General features: G+C 34.6%; 1 protein-coding gene across 4 annotated transcripts in view; it reads right to left on the reverse strand.

Moving 5' to 3' along the window:
* CNTNAP4 (contactin associated protein family member 4) overlaps positions 1–16177 on the reverse strand; it is a 203801-nt gene that overhangs the window by 62651 nt on the left and 124973 nt on the right. For all 4 annotated transcript variants that reach the window (XM_063179795.1, XM_063179794.1, XM_063179793.1 and 1 more), the window contains exons 4-8: positions 15967–16114; positions 9134–9337; positions 8775–8959; positions 6949–7092; positions 4296–4557 (exon numbers count right to left, since the gene is read on the reverse strand). In XM_063179795.1, coding sequence (XP_063035865.1) covers positions 4296–4557; positions 6949–7092; positions 8775–8959; positions 9134–9337; positions 15967–16114 — 943 coding nt within the window. The remainder of the gene's footprint in view (positions 1–4295; positions 4558–6948; positions 7093–8774; positions 8960–9133; positions 9338–15966; positions 16115–16177) is intronic.

Below are 16177 nucleotides of genomic sequence, written 5' to 3' on the forward strand. Positions count from 1 at the left end.
GGAGCACAAGACACTCTGAAGAAAACTGTTCATTTTAGCCCTTGACTTGAGAACTTTGACTAAGTTCATGTTTGCTTCTGTGGAGCCACTGAGTGGTAAAACATCTAGGTGGAAGAGGCCAGTGGAGTACCAACATCTACATTCCATCTGAAACTTATATTGTCTGCTGCTCTACTATGAGTTAAAAAAATGCTTAACCAGAAACAAACAGGAAAAACAAAGCAATTGATTTTTTCAGTACATAATAACGTAGCTGTTAAACAAGATGTCCATTTATTTTCATTAGTTCTAGCACTTTAAATCTAAGTTTTAAAATTGGGTCTATGGGATGTCTTGCAGAACAATGATACCAAACCTCAGGAACACATGTATAAAATGCAGTGTATATAAATTATTAGGAGATCAGTGAGAAACAAAAAAAAAGTTTAGAGGAAGTAATTTATAGATTAGTCTGAAGTATAACAATGAAATTCCATTATTATTAACATCACTTAACTAAAAGCTGCATGGAAATTAAAAGCTTCATAGAAATAGAGGGTCACAGAACAAACTGAGTAACAGGGTCCAACTTTTACAAATATTGTAATTCAATTTGGTCTCATAATTCAAAACAAGTTAACTTTGTGTTGATTTCTGTTTTTTTTAAACCTATGTTATTTCTTTGTGAATATTTGATGTCCCACTTGCAAAAGAGGCTACCAATTAAAGACATTAAGCAGTCATTCTGCAAAAGAAAGATAGAACTTACTATAACTTAATTAGTTAGGAAATGATATGCCATTCTCCTCGGTTTTATATGGTTAAAGAAATTTTTAAAAAACATGGGATAATTAATTTAAGACTTGTGCACAAAGAAATATGCTGAGATTTAATTATCAAATATTATGTGTGTGTGTGTGTGTGTGTGTGTGTGTGTGTGTGTGTGTGTGTGTGTGTAAAGTCCCTACCTGTGGGGAAGCAAATCTTCTGTCCAACCATCCATAATTTAATTACTCAACCTCCAAATGCAGACTTAAATTGCTTCAATGATTGCTACACAAAACACTTCAAAAACTCAAGGAAAAGCTTCCCATATGGTTTTGTTAGATAAATTTCCTCTCAGAAGAGGATAAGATGATTTTGCTGTAGGTTTTGCCTTCAAAAAGACAAACACAATTCCTCCTTTTAGACTTTATGAATGGGAAGCTTAACCTAGCATGAGAACATTAAATTCTGTTTCAGCATAGAATGTCACAATTTATTTTGGGATGCTAACACTAATATTTTATGTATTGTATTGCAGCTTTGAAATTGAATAAACTGCCCCACGTGCAAGTCTACCTACTGCTGTTAAAGTGCCACCAACATCAGCCACTCTGTTAAAATGACAGTGCATGGCAACAGTTTCTTTAACACACATCACATAATTGAACAGCAATTGAAATAGCTCCTAAAAACCAAATTCATCACTGCTAACTATATACCACTGACATTCTTACTAAGAAATTGACATTTTCAAATGGTAACCCTAGGGAAATCTCTTGTCCTTAAAGTGGTATTCTTTGTGCATTAGTTATTTTAGAAAATAAAAAATACCAGGGCCATACCTATTATCACCCACAGGAACAGGATCAAAGTATTTATGCAATTTTCAACATTATCTGTGGTCATTAAAGGCTTTTAGTCTTTTCCTGAGTTAAAACAATCAATGGTTCAAAATTTTACTCGTAATCATACACCTGTAGAAACATAATGAACTTCACAGGTTCTTTCTCTCTTTCTTTCCCCTCCTGTCCCCTCCCCTCCCATCCCCTCCCCTTCCCTGAAACTTCCCTGAAACTTCCCTTCCCTGAAACTTCCCTTCCCTGAAACTTCCCTGTTGGGGAATTTTGCTCAGATATGGTTTGAAGGAAAAAAAGGCCATGACAATATACAGCCGATGGAAAAGTGGAAGGTAGCTGTAAGCAGCAAATTCTCATGCCTGATCATGTAAACAACAAAATTCTCAGGCATGTTCTCAGGCTTGTTTTTTAATAACAAGTAAATATTCTGTCCTTGGCTGGTATGGGAAAGCAAAAGTGACAAACATGGAGGCCTTGAGAACTGTTCATAACAGGATGAGAAAAAAAGTCTTGGTCTCAATAACAAACCACAGGTATTGAAAACAAAAGGAGGGGTTGATGTGTAATCGGTAACCAATGATGAGCTCGGGTTTTGCAATATGTATGAACTTAATTAACACTGTTATAAAATGTGCATGTTGGATCAATTAATTGGAGTTCGATGCTGATCAGAGGACGGGTCGTCTCCCTTCGCTTCTACCCTTCCCTTCCCTTCCCTTCCCTTCCCTTCCCTTCCCTTCCCTTCCCTTCCCTTCCCTTCCCTTCCCTTCCCTTCCCTTCCCTTCCCTTCCCTTCCCTTCCCTTCCCTTCCCTTCCCTTCCCTTCCCTTCCCTTCCCTTCCCTTCCCTTCCCTTCCCTTCCCTTCCCTTCCCTTCCCTTCCCTTCCCTTCCCTTCCCTTCCCTTCCCTTCCCTTCCCTTCCCTTCCCCCTCAAGAAAGGGAAGGAATTTTCATTTATTGAGAGAATTTAAAGTAAGGAATCAATCAAAAAAACAAGGGCATGGAACAAAGATTAAGGAGACCTCATGTTCAAATTCTGTGGCTGTTTCTCTGTCCTCTTTCATTCTGCTTTGCTCCCTTTGCATTATACTGCCTAGTAAGTTTTGAGAAAAATTTAGACAGTTGATTCTTATTTTGTCCTTATACTGATTATAATTAGTTTGGGGCTTTCTCACTTGGTCTTTGTTACCTAACTGGAACTAACCTGGCTTCTTTTACACTGATAATATTCTGCTTTGTGAATATAAAATGAAAAATACAGGCTTGTGTATGGATCAGAATGAATCAAAGATCAAGTGATGTTCTGGATATCATAAATGTGTTTTCTGCATCCAAATTCACAATTGCTTCTACAATATATTGCTCCAGCTAGTGGACTCTGGTCGTCTTTGTCCATACAGAAACGACTCCAACCCCAGCCTCAATTTCCTCATATCATAAATTCCTTGTAATCCCTTGTATCCACCTATTCTCTACTGTCTTTTTTCCTGTCTTAGGTCTCATCCTATCATATCACATCATATAATCCATCTACAAGTAAAGGGCAAAATTAAATTTGTTTGCATAAATAATGAGAAGCTCTAAGGTAGCTGTAATCTATGGAATGCCAGAGAATAATACAATACTGATGACAAGCTGCTAGGTGAAGTTGATGATATTATTACATGGGGACATTACTGGATAGCAGCATTTTATAAGAAGCCTCTGAAGGTGGAGACAACATTTTTCTGTCCTGCTATCATATTTCCTCAAAGACAGAGATTCCTGACTGGGCCAGCAGTCCTGCTGATCCCACATCAACTGCCAACAGTGCTCAGAAAAACTGAGGATACTCTTTGTGAAAGACTTACTCCCATTCCTGCCAGGCAGAGAGAAAGTTAAAGCTGGAATCTGCTAAGAATCCCAACTGAATGCTCTCTAACATGACTGTGTATTCACTATAGTAGCTTCATCCTTTTGTCTTGACATATTTGTTTGCCAAGGGTGAAATTACTCATCAGAAGACTAGACTAGGTACTAGCTTTCTGAAAATCTGTTTTACCCTGAGGGATGCCTAGCAGTGCACTACCAAAAGTAGATGATCTAGTCTTGATTCAGTGTTTAACTACAAAAGTGACCTTTTAGCTCTCAGGTATTCATTTTCCTCAAGTTCCCTTTTTTTAAATCATACACTCCAACTTGCCCTGGTTTTCTGAAATACAATCTGGTATTGGGCATCCACTGCCCCAGATTAATGGATATCTCTGCAATTGAGGGCTCTAAAAAATAATAGACATTATATTTATAGTGATGTAAAACTTTATAAAAAAAATTTTTACTTGATACCTTTTGAGAGCACAAATGGTGAGAAGCATCTTAATGACTTAGCGTGACAGAATAAGAGACTAAATTTCTTACACTTCACAACTGAAAAAGCTGCTTAGATTTGCCAGGTCATACACATGAGCTGTACATACTGTATATGTGTTAAGCTAAGGACTCAATTTTTCAGTCTATATTACTGCAAGTAATTTCTGCTCACTCATGGGGAAAAAAGGAATAGGTATGTTTGTGAGAAAAAAACGCATTTAGAAATAATTGGGTGTAAAATTCCCACAAGTAAAGCACAAAAACTAATTGTAAAAATAAGTCAAGAAAGCAAATAAATAACTTTTAATTTTTTTTAAAATGTAATTTTTTTCTTCATTTCTGTTACCTGCAGCGATGTCACTCAGTACTCTTCCTGTTTTATGAAGATTGATTTTGACTCTCCCATCACTCAGATATAAGAGGAAACCACCTGAAGACTGGTGCAGTTTACTGGATAACAGAAGTCCTTCCTTGTTCCAAGTGCGAAACTGAAAACTGACAAATACTTCATCCTGCCCTGATGTGCCTCGCAGGGCCAGGAAACTGCTGGAGCTCAGAAATGTCACAGGAACCACCTGTGGCTCTAAACATGAGAAGGACATATTGCCCTAGAAATAAATAAAACAAATATGGCATTAGGAAGAGTCATGAGAATTTCACCATGGAAACTGCAGAGTTTCAAAACATGGTACATAGTACTTGGATGTATTAGTCTAAAAATTAAACATGAACATCATCAGTTTGAGAAATGTTAATGTTGTCTGATCAGAGTAGACTCATCTGCCTGCACAGAGCGGCAAGGACCTTTGAAGGAATGATGAAAGATCCTAAATTATGAGGCTGATTTAATGCTACTTCAGGAGTTAGAAAGATCTGCTTTGTTCCTAGCTTGGCTCAGCCTCAGTGAGCATTAGGAACTTGACAAATTCTTCAGTGACAATTAAATACCATGCCACTGACTGCATGTAAACACCTCCATGGGTCTAAATTCTTGGATGCAGAGAAGAACGTTGAGCTGGCACTGATTGTTTAAGATGGTGTTAAATTTACGAAAAAAAAAATCCAAATTAATGCAATTGGAGATGTGCACCAACTCCAGTATTTGTTTTCACAAATAGAAAAATTCCACATATAAACTTCTGCTACTTACAAATGCACAACACATACTTCTTAATTTAAGAGGGAATGTGTTTTCAAGCAGGCTTATATGGACTAGATGATGAGTTGGATTTATGCACCTAGCGCTTGCTTTGTGCTTACCTTCTTCTGAAATAACTGTTTCTTAGGTAAACTTGTGGCTGAATTAATTGAAAAACTCTGAGAGTAACCTGCATCTATACTTGTACTGAGTAATGCAGATAAGAAATCTAGAAAGGGAATAATGAATTTTTTGCGTCAGGTGTCAGAGTTAGTTAAGACTTTATGGTGCTTGATAGTAGTACACTGTACACTCTGATCTAATGACTTGCTGACACCATTTGAACTATAATTAATTTGTTCTGGAAAAAGGATTACCAAAGATTAATGTTTTTGGAATTTAAAGTGCACTTAATTTCTGTTCAACACTAAGAGGTTTTAAACTTTTGAGCATACATAAAACTTTGACCACACATTAAGCAGCTTTAAAATCAATTTAAGAAAAATATTCACTAGTCCCTGGTGTGGCAAAGTATTAGAGTTTATGGGTTTTCATTTTCTTAAAGGAAAATAGATAAATAAGTAAAAGCTTTATCTTATGAACTCAGCTGTACAGAAATGAATAGTCAGCTAAACTGACACATCGTGAAAAGATACTCAGCAGATTATAAAAGCCTTGTTAAATGCTAAAAGCTGGCCATTTGCAGATTCCCCCAGTAAAGTGCAGATTCCCCAGTAACAGGGATTCTGGGTAACAGAGATTCTTTTTATATTATTTAGATCATGAAATATCTCCTAAATAGTTTTGAAAGTAGTGCACAACAATTTAAAACATTTGACATGAAAGTAATGAAACTTCCTATTACAGATAATTTCATAGATCCCCTTCCACTAGTCCACACAGAGCCTACTATAACTGCCCATTCCCCAATATTCATAAGCATCATGGAAAGAATACTATGCAGCAGTACAAGCTCACATAATTTTGGAATATTTCAAGTGAATTATACATGGGAAGATATGCCTCTCATTCACTTCTTCTATGACGGAGACCAAATTTGATTCTTCGTATTTTGAACAGAAATCCAAGTTAAAATATTTGGATCATGAAAGCATTTAATACATTTTTAATTATTCTGAGCTGATTTCCATGACACTTTTGCATTTCCTTCTACTAAATAAACACATGTTACAGAGATGACCCTTGTTGTACTAGGAAAACAAAAAACAAAACCAACAGCGAAGGACTCAGTAAAATTTCTAGAAAGCCTTTTGTAACACAGAACACATTTGTTACCTTCTCTAAAAGGTAGGAATTTGGATAATATGACTTCTGGCCATGTCACAATGAATACATTAAACTCACCAACCTAAACTAAAGGTTTTCAGAAACAGATCAGTATAAACTGAAAAACAGAACTGATCTATCAAAATTTTAACTGTCTGGACAAAGTGAACCAGCGTCCTCAGTAATAAAGAACTTAAAAAATGTACTGCTGGTGTTCTTATTAGTCAGACACATATTCTTAATACTCTGCTACAAAGCCAAAGATTTGATGGTTTCTGATGCATCTTGTTACTCATTGACTTTGGTCATCCAGTTAGAAAGCACACAACAACTGTGGTATCAGACATAGCTAAATATCAGCTAAAGATCTCAAGAATAAAATGCATCCTGCCTTTTCTAACAGGAGGAGTCTACTCAGCATAAAATGAAAAGTGGCCCAACTTGGTAATTACTTTATCTTTCTTTCATTACCTAACATAGATTTTACCAGAAACATGTGCTAACTGGTTGGATTTGAAAGTGGTTGTGATCTTTTTGTCTCTTTTTTATTCTTTCTTAACTATAAATCTCTTACCACAATGTAGATCTGAGATTTATGCCTTCTGGCCAGGTCAATAATGTTCACTCCATTATAATAAATATTTTCAAAACACCCATGAAAATTCCTGCGTGATAATGTCCCTGATTTTCCAGGCACTGGGATCCCTCCAAAGCTGAGCTTAGAAAGAGAAGAGAAATCAATAATACTATTAAGTAATTTTCTAAGGAAAGAAGTTGACTATACAGTAAGAGTAGAAGTCAAAGACTGGCCGATAATGAATCTGTTACTTGTGTATTTCACTGTATCACATCTACATGCTAAAAGAATAGGCTAACAAAAAAATAGGCTATATCAAGTCCAATGTATGTAGCAAATCATTCTGACATTTTGGCATTTTTTTCTTCTTCTGATGTATCTGCGTCTTCAATCAGTTTTCAGGGTCCATTACAGCTGTGAAACCAAGAACAAGGACAAGGCCAAGTACAAGGAGACTATGCAAAACAGTGTAAAAAGGGAGAATACAATTAGCAACAATTTCTTTAGCAACTTGACCCTAACTTCTCCACTCTGTGCACACCATAACTACTATAGCAGTAAAGAAGAGTATATCAAATTACATTATTCTAGGACAGATTTAAAACAAACTAAAGGAGGCACATTTTCCCTTTCAAAATGCTTAGGCTGCGCAATTACTTTGTATGGTGCTGTAAAATTACTTATTTTAGAAAGAGATTGGAAGATTTAACAAAAATAAAAACCCATTGAGGGCTACTAGATTCAAGAATAGCATTCTGTCTAAATACATCCCTGCCCTAAGGCAAAAGCTGCTAGAAAGCAGTAAATTATTTTAGAAAAGCACTGCTACAATCGTGACCTTAGTTCTTCTCTAGTATATGTTTTAACTCTTTTACACCACCAGCAATAGGATTCCAGGATAAGTGAACATTTGAGCTCACATATTTCAAAGCTATTCTAGACAACATTGTAAAAAAGGACAGTCTAAACTACTAACCTTTTAATTTTTAAAATTTTTAAAACAAATTGCCAACCAGTTATTTTTCCTCTAGCTTTTGGGTTTTTTAAATGAGTATGATCCTCCAAACTTTAACATTATGATTTACATTCAGAAATTCTGAGCAGATATTTTTTGAAATAGAATAATGCTGACACAGAACAGCATGACATCTAACTCTAAAATGCTTAAAAATTGGAATGAGTACAATAAAGTCTGCAGGTTCCTGACATTCTGCTCTATCATTCATTGTCTTATCCAACAAACAGTATAGGGCAAACATAAAGCAGCCAGTCATCACATTACAACTGTGAAACAGTGGAATTTTTAACCACAGGCAGGAAAATTTCACAGCACATTGTATCTACTCCTGTTCATTTATTTACTATTTGTGCAAGAAAGATGTTTTCACAGGATAATTTTCAGATCTAACAGAGATTTAAGTCTTGATATAAATATTTCTACAACAGTTTTTATGCTGACATTGCAATTTTAATCAAGTTTTATATTCATAACATTAATATTCATTAAATCATAGCACTGAGTTGGGTCTCATTCATTATGTTTACAATATTGTTTATCACACTTGCAGCTCTATTAAAACAAAGGTATTAAAATAATGAATTCTGAGATGAAAAAGATGGTCTTTTGAAAATACTGAGTTGAGTCTAGTGGAAGATTTGTACTCCAAGAACATCTCTTTTTTTTGATTAATTCCCTTAACAGACAGAGAATCCCCAAGGTCTTAAGGACTACAAACTTCTTTAAGTTCTGTTTCCTTTGCCTGTTTCAATGCATTTGCATAACAAAGGTAATAAATGTAATAAAGGAAAGGTAATTTTCACACCTCATAATCAAGGTCCAAATAACTGAATTCTCCTTTTGCATGAAAATGATGAGTGTGTTTATCCACTGTAAAGTTTACTTGATTGTTAAAATGCTCAATGAGAACAGAATGCCAGTGTTGATCATCCAAAAGGCTGCCCAGCGTAATATTAATTTGGGCATTAGAAGGGTAAGTTTTAGTATCACCTTGAAAGAAGAAAAATAAAAACTATTAATTTCATTGAAAAAATAAAATTATTCAAAAATATACTGCTAGTTTATCATACTTCATACATTAAAATCCACTTAACAGTTTAAGAGAAATTTTAGTCAAATAATGCCTAGTAACTATATGAGACTTTATGAGACTATAGCTGTTACCTAAATTAATGAGTAGGGACAGCTTCCCTTTAGTTAATTCCATGGTGATGTGGTCTCCATTTTGTCCTTCTCTGTGGAGGAGAATTCCATCACTTTGCATTGTCTTAAACTTCAGAGAAATCACATCTTTCAGTGTATTAATGAGTTTTTTATTTAATGTGTAAATTAGACAACTTTTCCCATCAAAGCCAACCACCTCAGACCCTAGAAGTAAAGAAATGAAAGATAATGTATAATGCTATGTCTAAAAGAAACAGTTGCATGTTACTTCAATATGGTATGAAGTTCCATCACTAACATGTCTAGATCACTTCTGCACAGTAAATTGTACTTTATTTTTTCCCCGTATATTAAGACTGTTGTGTTTTAATGATGATGGTATAACTAGATAATAAAACCATGTGAGAAGAGATCTGGCATCTATTCAACTCTAATAATGTTCTCATATGCTGGTCTTCCTTTCCTTGGAGCTATAAAGTACTTTGACCATTTCTGTTTTTACTTGTACTCTTAGGCTGAAAATCGCTATTAATTTATATGCAATTCATTCCAATGAATAAAATCAAAACAAAAAAAAGAAGCCAAGGCTGCGGTTGACCTTTGGGAAAGGAAGGAAATAGGGCTAACTGATTTTATCTCAATAGTATAAAAGAATATCCATCAAAATCAGCACAGATTGAACAAGACACACACGGAGGAACTGATAACACTATAAAAAGCTCATAGAGTATTCACAGTTCATATGTAATGAAGAAAAAATAATTACCCTTGAAAAATACATTTTTGAAGTGAATGAAGATGTAAGGATACGCAATAAAATATGAAGTGTTTTTCAACTGACTGGTTGACTTCTTGCAAGTCAAGGGAAACCCATTATCTCTTTACTAACTTAAATAATTTCATGATAAATATTTCTCCATATCTTCAGCATGGAAATGGAATGAATTCAAATTACCTCTTGCACTTTAGGTTACTAATTTATATTCCATTTTCACAAAGCTCTTGTGAAGTGAATGCAGTTATGTTTTTAAATACAGTTTCTTGATTTTCTTCATATCTTGATAATGAAGAACTAATTTATCAAATGTACAATGAATAAATATGATGCTCTACCTAAACATGAACCTTAGATTTTACTTCATTTTGTCACTGAATGAATGTGGACAGCAAAAGTGTTAGTTAATATTGAATTAAAATAAGGAATGTGATGTAGAATAGCTTCAATAAAGACTTCAATAAGACCACTTTTACATTTATATACATCTATCAAACCATCTACTTAGTAGGCAATAATAACTGTAGGATTGGGAACATATTCTTTTTATTGGGACAGAGTATAAAGAACATTAATATGGCTTTCCAAAATCCCCTATACTATTCTGCAGCAGTGGTTCCTAAGAAGCAATATCTGCTTTGTCAAATTTGGAAAATAAAGAAAATTAAATTTTGCCCTTGCCCTCATCCCAGGAATTAATGAAGATTGAAAAATTGTTGCAGATGGCAACCAAAATTCTTTTCACAGAATTCTGATTGCCAGGTCTTGTCTTCACCATCCATGAATTACCCTTAGCTATATATTTAGAGGGGTGAGAAAGACAGCTTGGGTGTCCTGCAGGGTTATGAGGATAAAAAGATTGTGGGCACATATCCAGATTTGTGGATTTTCCTCTCTTATTTACCAACTACTTGCAACTTACTGGACTTCAAAATCCTCTATATGGTTTTCTCAACTGTTGTAAATAAGAAAAGTAAAACAGGTGGACTTATTTTATGAACACTCATCTTTTGTTTCCACAATTGGCAGTGTCTTCCTTAAATTAATGCGATATAAATCCTAAGTGCACTATGAAAATATCTTTGGAAATCACAAAATGCCCCTGAGAAACTGGAAATTCTGGAGGCCTCACACACCACAGGACCAAGAATTCTAGTGATCCTGAGCAAAAATTTTAGTTGAAATGTCTTTGAAAAAATTTTTTTATCTTTATATCAATTGAAATCAATGCTAATATTCTATAAAGAAAAAAAAAAAACCAAACCAAACAAATTAAACCAATGCAAACCAACTGGCATTATTCCAGTTATGAAGAGAGAGAATATGAAGTCCTTTCTTTGACTGATGTAACTGTAATGCTGACTTAAAGCATTTCAGTCAGGTAGGAAATGCTGAAAAAGCCTCAGTACAACTAGAAATGATAGAAAGAAAACAAAAGGGTTTGATCAGTATCTGCAGTGCTTTTTGTTAGGTATCATAACATACATAACAGACAATTTTTAATGTGCATTATATATTTATTTTCCAGTTACCTATATTCTTCTACTTTATACATTTGTCAGTTTCAGATTTAAACCTATGTTTCTGCCCACCAGGGCACAAAAAATCCCCACCTTTTTGTTTCTTTGATTTCTACTTTTACACTACCAGTTTTCAGAGGAAGAAATAAGAGAGTAACGGAATGAAGAGGGGAAACTGTAAGCTAAACACATTCCTAATATCCCTTTTTTTTTAGTGACACGACATAGCTTAACCTTAACTGTGTTTTACATGGCTTAATTGTCACAATCTGGCATTTCAGGAACAACACAGGAAAGTCAGTAGAGATTCACTATTCTCTTTTGTACACACTAAATAGAAAGAGCTATCAGGCAGAGGCTTCAGACAGATTTGGGGCTGAGGTTCAGTACAGAGTATTTGCAGCGCAGTGTGCAGTCATGGCACAAGCAGATGTTTTATCAGTTCACAGGAAGGCAGGTTTAACACCTCGAGGGAGAAAACAAACTTTCTTTCTTTCTTTCTTTCTTTCTTTCTTTCTTTCTTTCTTTCTTTCTTCTTTCTTTCTTTCTTTCTTTCTTTCTTTCTTTCTTTCTTTCTTTCTTCTTTCTTTCTTTCTTTCTTTCTTTTCTTTCTTTCTTCTTTCTTTCTTTCTTTCTTTCTTTCTTTCTTTCTTTCTTTCTTTCTTTCTTTCTTCTTTCTTTCTTTCTTTCTTTCTTTCTTTTTCTTTTTCTTTCTTTCTCTTCTTTCTTTCTTCTTTCTTCCTTCTCCTCTCTCTCTCTTCCCTTCCCTTCCCTTCCCTTCCCTTCCCCTTCCTTCCCTTCCCTTCCCTTCCCTTCCCTTCCCTTCCCTTCCCATTCCCTTCCCTTCCCTTCCCTTCCCTTCCCTTCCCTTCCCTTCCCTTCCCTCTTCCTTCCCTTCCCTTCCCTTCCCTTCCCTTCCCTTAAACTTCCCTTAAACTTCCCTGAAACTTCCCTGAAACTTCCCTGAAACTTCCCTTCCCTGAACCTTCCCTTCCCTGAACCTTCCCTTCCCTGAACCTTCCCTTCCCTGAACCTTCCCTTCCCTTCCCTGAAACTTCCCTGAAACTTCCCTGAACCTTCCCTTCCCTGAAACTTCCCTTCCCAGAACTTCCCTTTTTCCTTTCTTTCTCTTCCTTTTCTTCTCTTTCTTTCTTTCTTTCTTTCTTTCTTTCTTTCTTTCTTCTTTCTTTCTTTCTTCTTTCTTTCTTTCTTTCTTTCTTTCTTTCTTTCTTTCTTTCTTTCTTTCTTTCTTTCTTTCTTTCTTTCTTTCTTTCTTTCTTTCTTTCTTTCTTTCTTTCTTTCTTTCTTTCTTTCTTTCTCTTCTCTCTCTCTCTCTCTTCTCCTTTCTCTCTTTCTCCTCTTTCTTCTCTCTTCTCTCTTTCTCTCTTTCTCTCTTTCTCTCTTTCTTTTTCCTTCCTGCCTGCCTGCCTGCCTGCCTGCCTCTGCCCTTTTCTTCCTTTAAATGACTATAGAACATGAGTAAAAAAAACTAAGAAACATTGCAGAGACATCAGAGTGAGCAGGGAGAAGAACTCAAAGCGAAAAAAAAAAAAAAAAAAAGGAACTCTTTAAATATTTCATCTAGGTCTATAACTGACTGCCCTTATTTGGCCTTTCTACTCAATAAATGCTGAGACAAAAATTGAAGGGCTTGTCTGCATGCACACTTTACAAACATCGAAATGTGACAGTCCGTGATCTAAAAGGTAGAAAACAAGTTGCACATAAAAAAAAAAAAACAAAACAAAACAAAAAATAGAACAAACAAAAAAAAAAAAAAAAAAAAAAAAAACAAACACAAAAAAACCCCAAAAAAACCCCATAATAATCTGCTACATCCTACAGGAAAATACAATGAGTATTACCAAGCCTCACTGAGCCTATAATTAAAGGCTAAACACTATTTCTGAGAATACTAGGCAAAGTTATTCAGAGCAGGCATTTGACTGGAAGACAGCAAATTTGAAGTGGTGTCAAAATTTTCCCTGTAAGTACAACTTCATTAAGACAGTAATGACTTTTTTAGAACATAGAGACATACATTTTTCACATCACTTTACGGCGTAGAGAGATCTACACACTGTAATCTCACAAGTTTAGTTTTAGTTCTGTAATTTCTAACAGGTAAGACTGAAGAATGAAATTAGTGCATTTGCACTTGAATACAGAACACAGTTCACATACTTGACAGTAAACAAAAAGAGAGTTGTTTACTCTTAAAATCTAATATGCAGTGAGAGATCCCTGAAGAAAAGGATGAGAAAATGGGACATGTAAAACATGTGAATCAAAGCTAAAGTAGATATTACTGGCATTTCTACTTTTTTTTTTCTGGTCCCACTTCGAAAAGTACAGTCATTCAAAAGAGCCAGGCATAATTACTGTAACAATAACTGCATGTCCTCATTGTGCCTGATAAATGGAGAAAAAGACTGGAGAGAAAGAATTAAGCTTTTATATTTTTAAATAATTTTTAAAACTGTAAATCTATAATCACCTGGTTTGTCTTCAATGGCAACCACTGAATTTACCTAGTAAAGGCACTTGGTAATCAGTAGATGTTAAAAAAAAATACATAGATGATAAGAAGACTGCAATTCATTTGGAATGATAGCATTATAGATAGGAAAAAAAGCATTTCTAGAACACCCATTATCATTAATTCAAATAAAATCTTAACAAACTTTAAAAAAAATTACATATTTTTGATGACATCATGTTCTTCACATACTGTATTACAGTGAATAATGGATCAAGTAAATATTAATTTTAAATTCATCCTAATCTTAGAAGATAACTATAGTTGATTTACTTCTTTAAGCTGTCTATAGGATACATTCTGTGCCACGTATGTAACATGGAAAAAAACATAATCTTCCTCAAAAATAGCTAATGGCTACACAAAAATACTTTATTTCATAACTGCTTATTCTAAATGTTTTCTTTTTTAAGTTGCATGGACACTTTCTTTATTTGTCCTTTAGACTCACAGAGTTTTCCAGTGGTGGGCAACAAGCATAACACAGAAGAGAGCCATAATATGGATCTTGTAAGAGAAAATTATGATAGTGAATATAGATAAATAAAATCTGACTTTTAGGCATGGTCAAAAGAGATCTCTTCAGTTTGAAAATGTTTGACAGCAAAACTGAGTAAGGATTTAAATGTTATCACATGCAAAAGGTGAAGGACTGTGAAGAAGTAAAGTTGATGACTATCAAGGAATTTTAAAGTGAAGCTTAAAGAGAAAAAAGACTATTCTGCCATCATGTACCTCAGAAATCAGGTCTCAAATAGAAGATTTAGATGAGATTTTAGCTTTGAATGATAAATTCATTTGTCTACCTTCCATTTTTAAACTTTGGTTGTTCTGGAACTTAAAAGAGTTGAGGATAAGTTGAATCATGATCATATTTCTCAGTTACTCAATTTCAAGGCCATTTTCTCAGATTGTTCTAAGAATCATAAGTCATGTTCCCAGTCTCAAGGCAGCTGTCACTGAGGAATTTTGTGTGAGCCTTTCAGTCTCTTTCTCTGGTATGAGATGTTTGTTTTCTGGGATGAGGAGATTTACCTGATTTCTGAGGTGACCCAATCTCCTGCATCCTGGTTAAATTTTCAATATCCTTAGTTCATTACCTTTTACCAATTTCAAAAATTCAAGTTTAAGGCAGAAAGGCCAGAGAAATGTTTTCCTGATATGCACATAAAGTCAGATAAAAATGCATGGCAATAGAAAACAGTTATATGGAGACCATCCAAAAGAAATCAACCGTACAAAATGTAACTTAAATAAGGAAGTTGAAAAAGAACCCTGAAACAAAAAAAAGAACAAAAGATAAAAGTATGCACAAAAAGCAATTAAAGAGGTTGCTAAAATAAATTCTGTTTCATCACGGAGAAAAGATGTGAAGAATAAAAAACAGTAAAAAACTTACATAGAGGAATTTTTAAAAAAAATCCATGGATGACAAACTGCAGAAGGAAGATGTCAGGAATATTTACACTGTCCAGCCAATCAATAAAACCACGACACTTACACAATCTACTTTCAAAGGCTTATGTCAGTTATTGAGGGCACAAAAGCTATTCTAAATACATAAAATATATAAAATATAAATACATAAAAAACTCGGAAGTGTCCTTCAATTTTTTATTTGTGATCTATCTAGTTGTACTCCTACTCTCTCAGGATCTAGACCATATAGATTTAAAACCGTAAACATTTAGCATAATTTGGCCTTCAGATAGACAGCAAGTATTTTACAACTATGACAAAAAAAAAAAAAGAAACAGTTTGCATAAAATCAGGAATTGGATTTTGTGCATACCATTCATTCCAATACAGAAAGTACAGGAAAATAAGCATCACATATTGACAGCTTATGTAGAAATAATGTAGTATGCACATAAACTTATTAATTCAGTTTTATTTGAGATTAAATTCAGCCTTGGAAATCTACTTTCAAATGCAATTTAGGAAGCCAAAGACATTGATGAAGATTAATTTCATTTAGCTGACTCAGAAATAAACTTACTATATGTGCATCCGTACACTTCAATGCGCATTCCAATCCTGCCATTTGGATTCCAGTCCAAAGGCACAAAACGGAGGAATCTTGCTTTAATAGAATGCTGAAGCTTATAGTACACGACACTGTCTGCATTCGTGTTTCCAGAAAACGCCTAGAAAATGAAAAAGAAATCAGCCACATCCACATTGAATACAGAAATATATGGAAGTATCAC

The sequence above is a fragment of the Melospiza melodia genome, chromosome Z (assembly GCF_035770615.1).
Source record: "Melospiza melodia melodia isolate bMelMel2 chromosome Z, bMelMel2.pri, whole genome shotgun sequence".
Lineage (NCBI taxonomy): Eukaryota > Metazoa > Chordata > Aves > Passeriformes > Passerellidae > Melospiza > Melospiza melodia.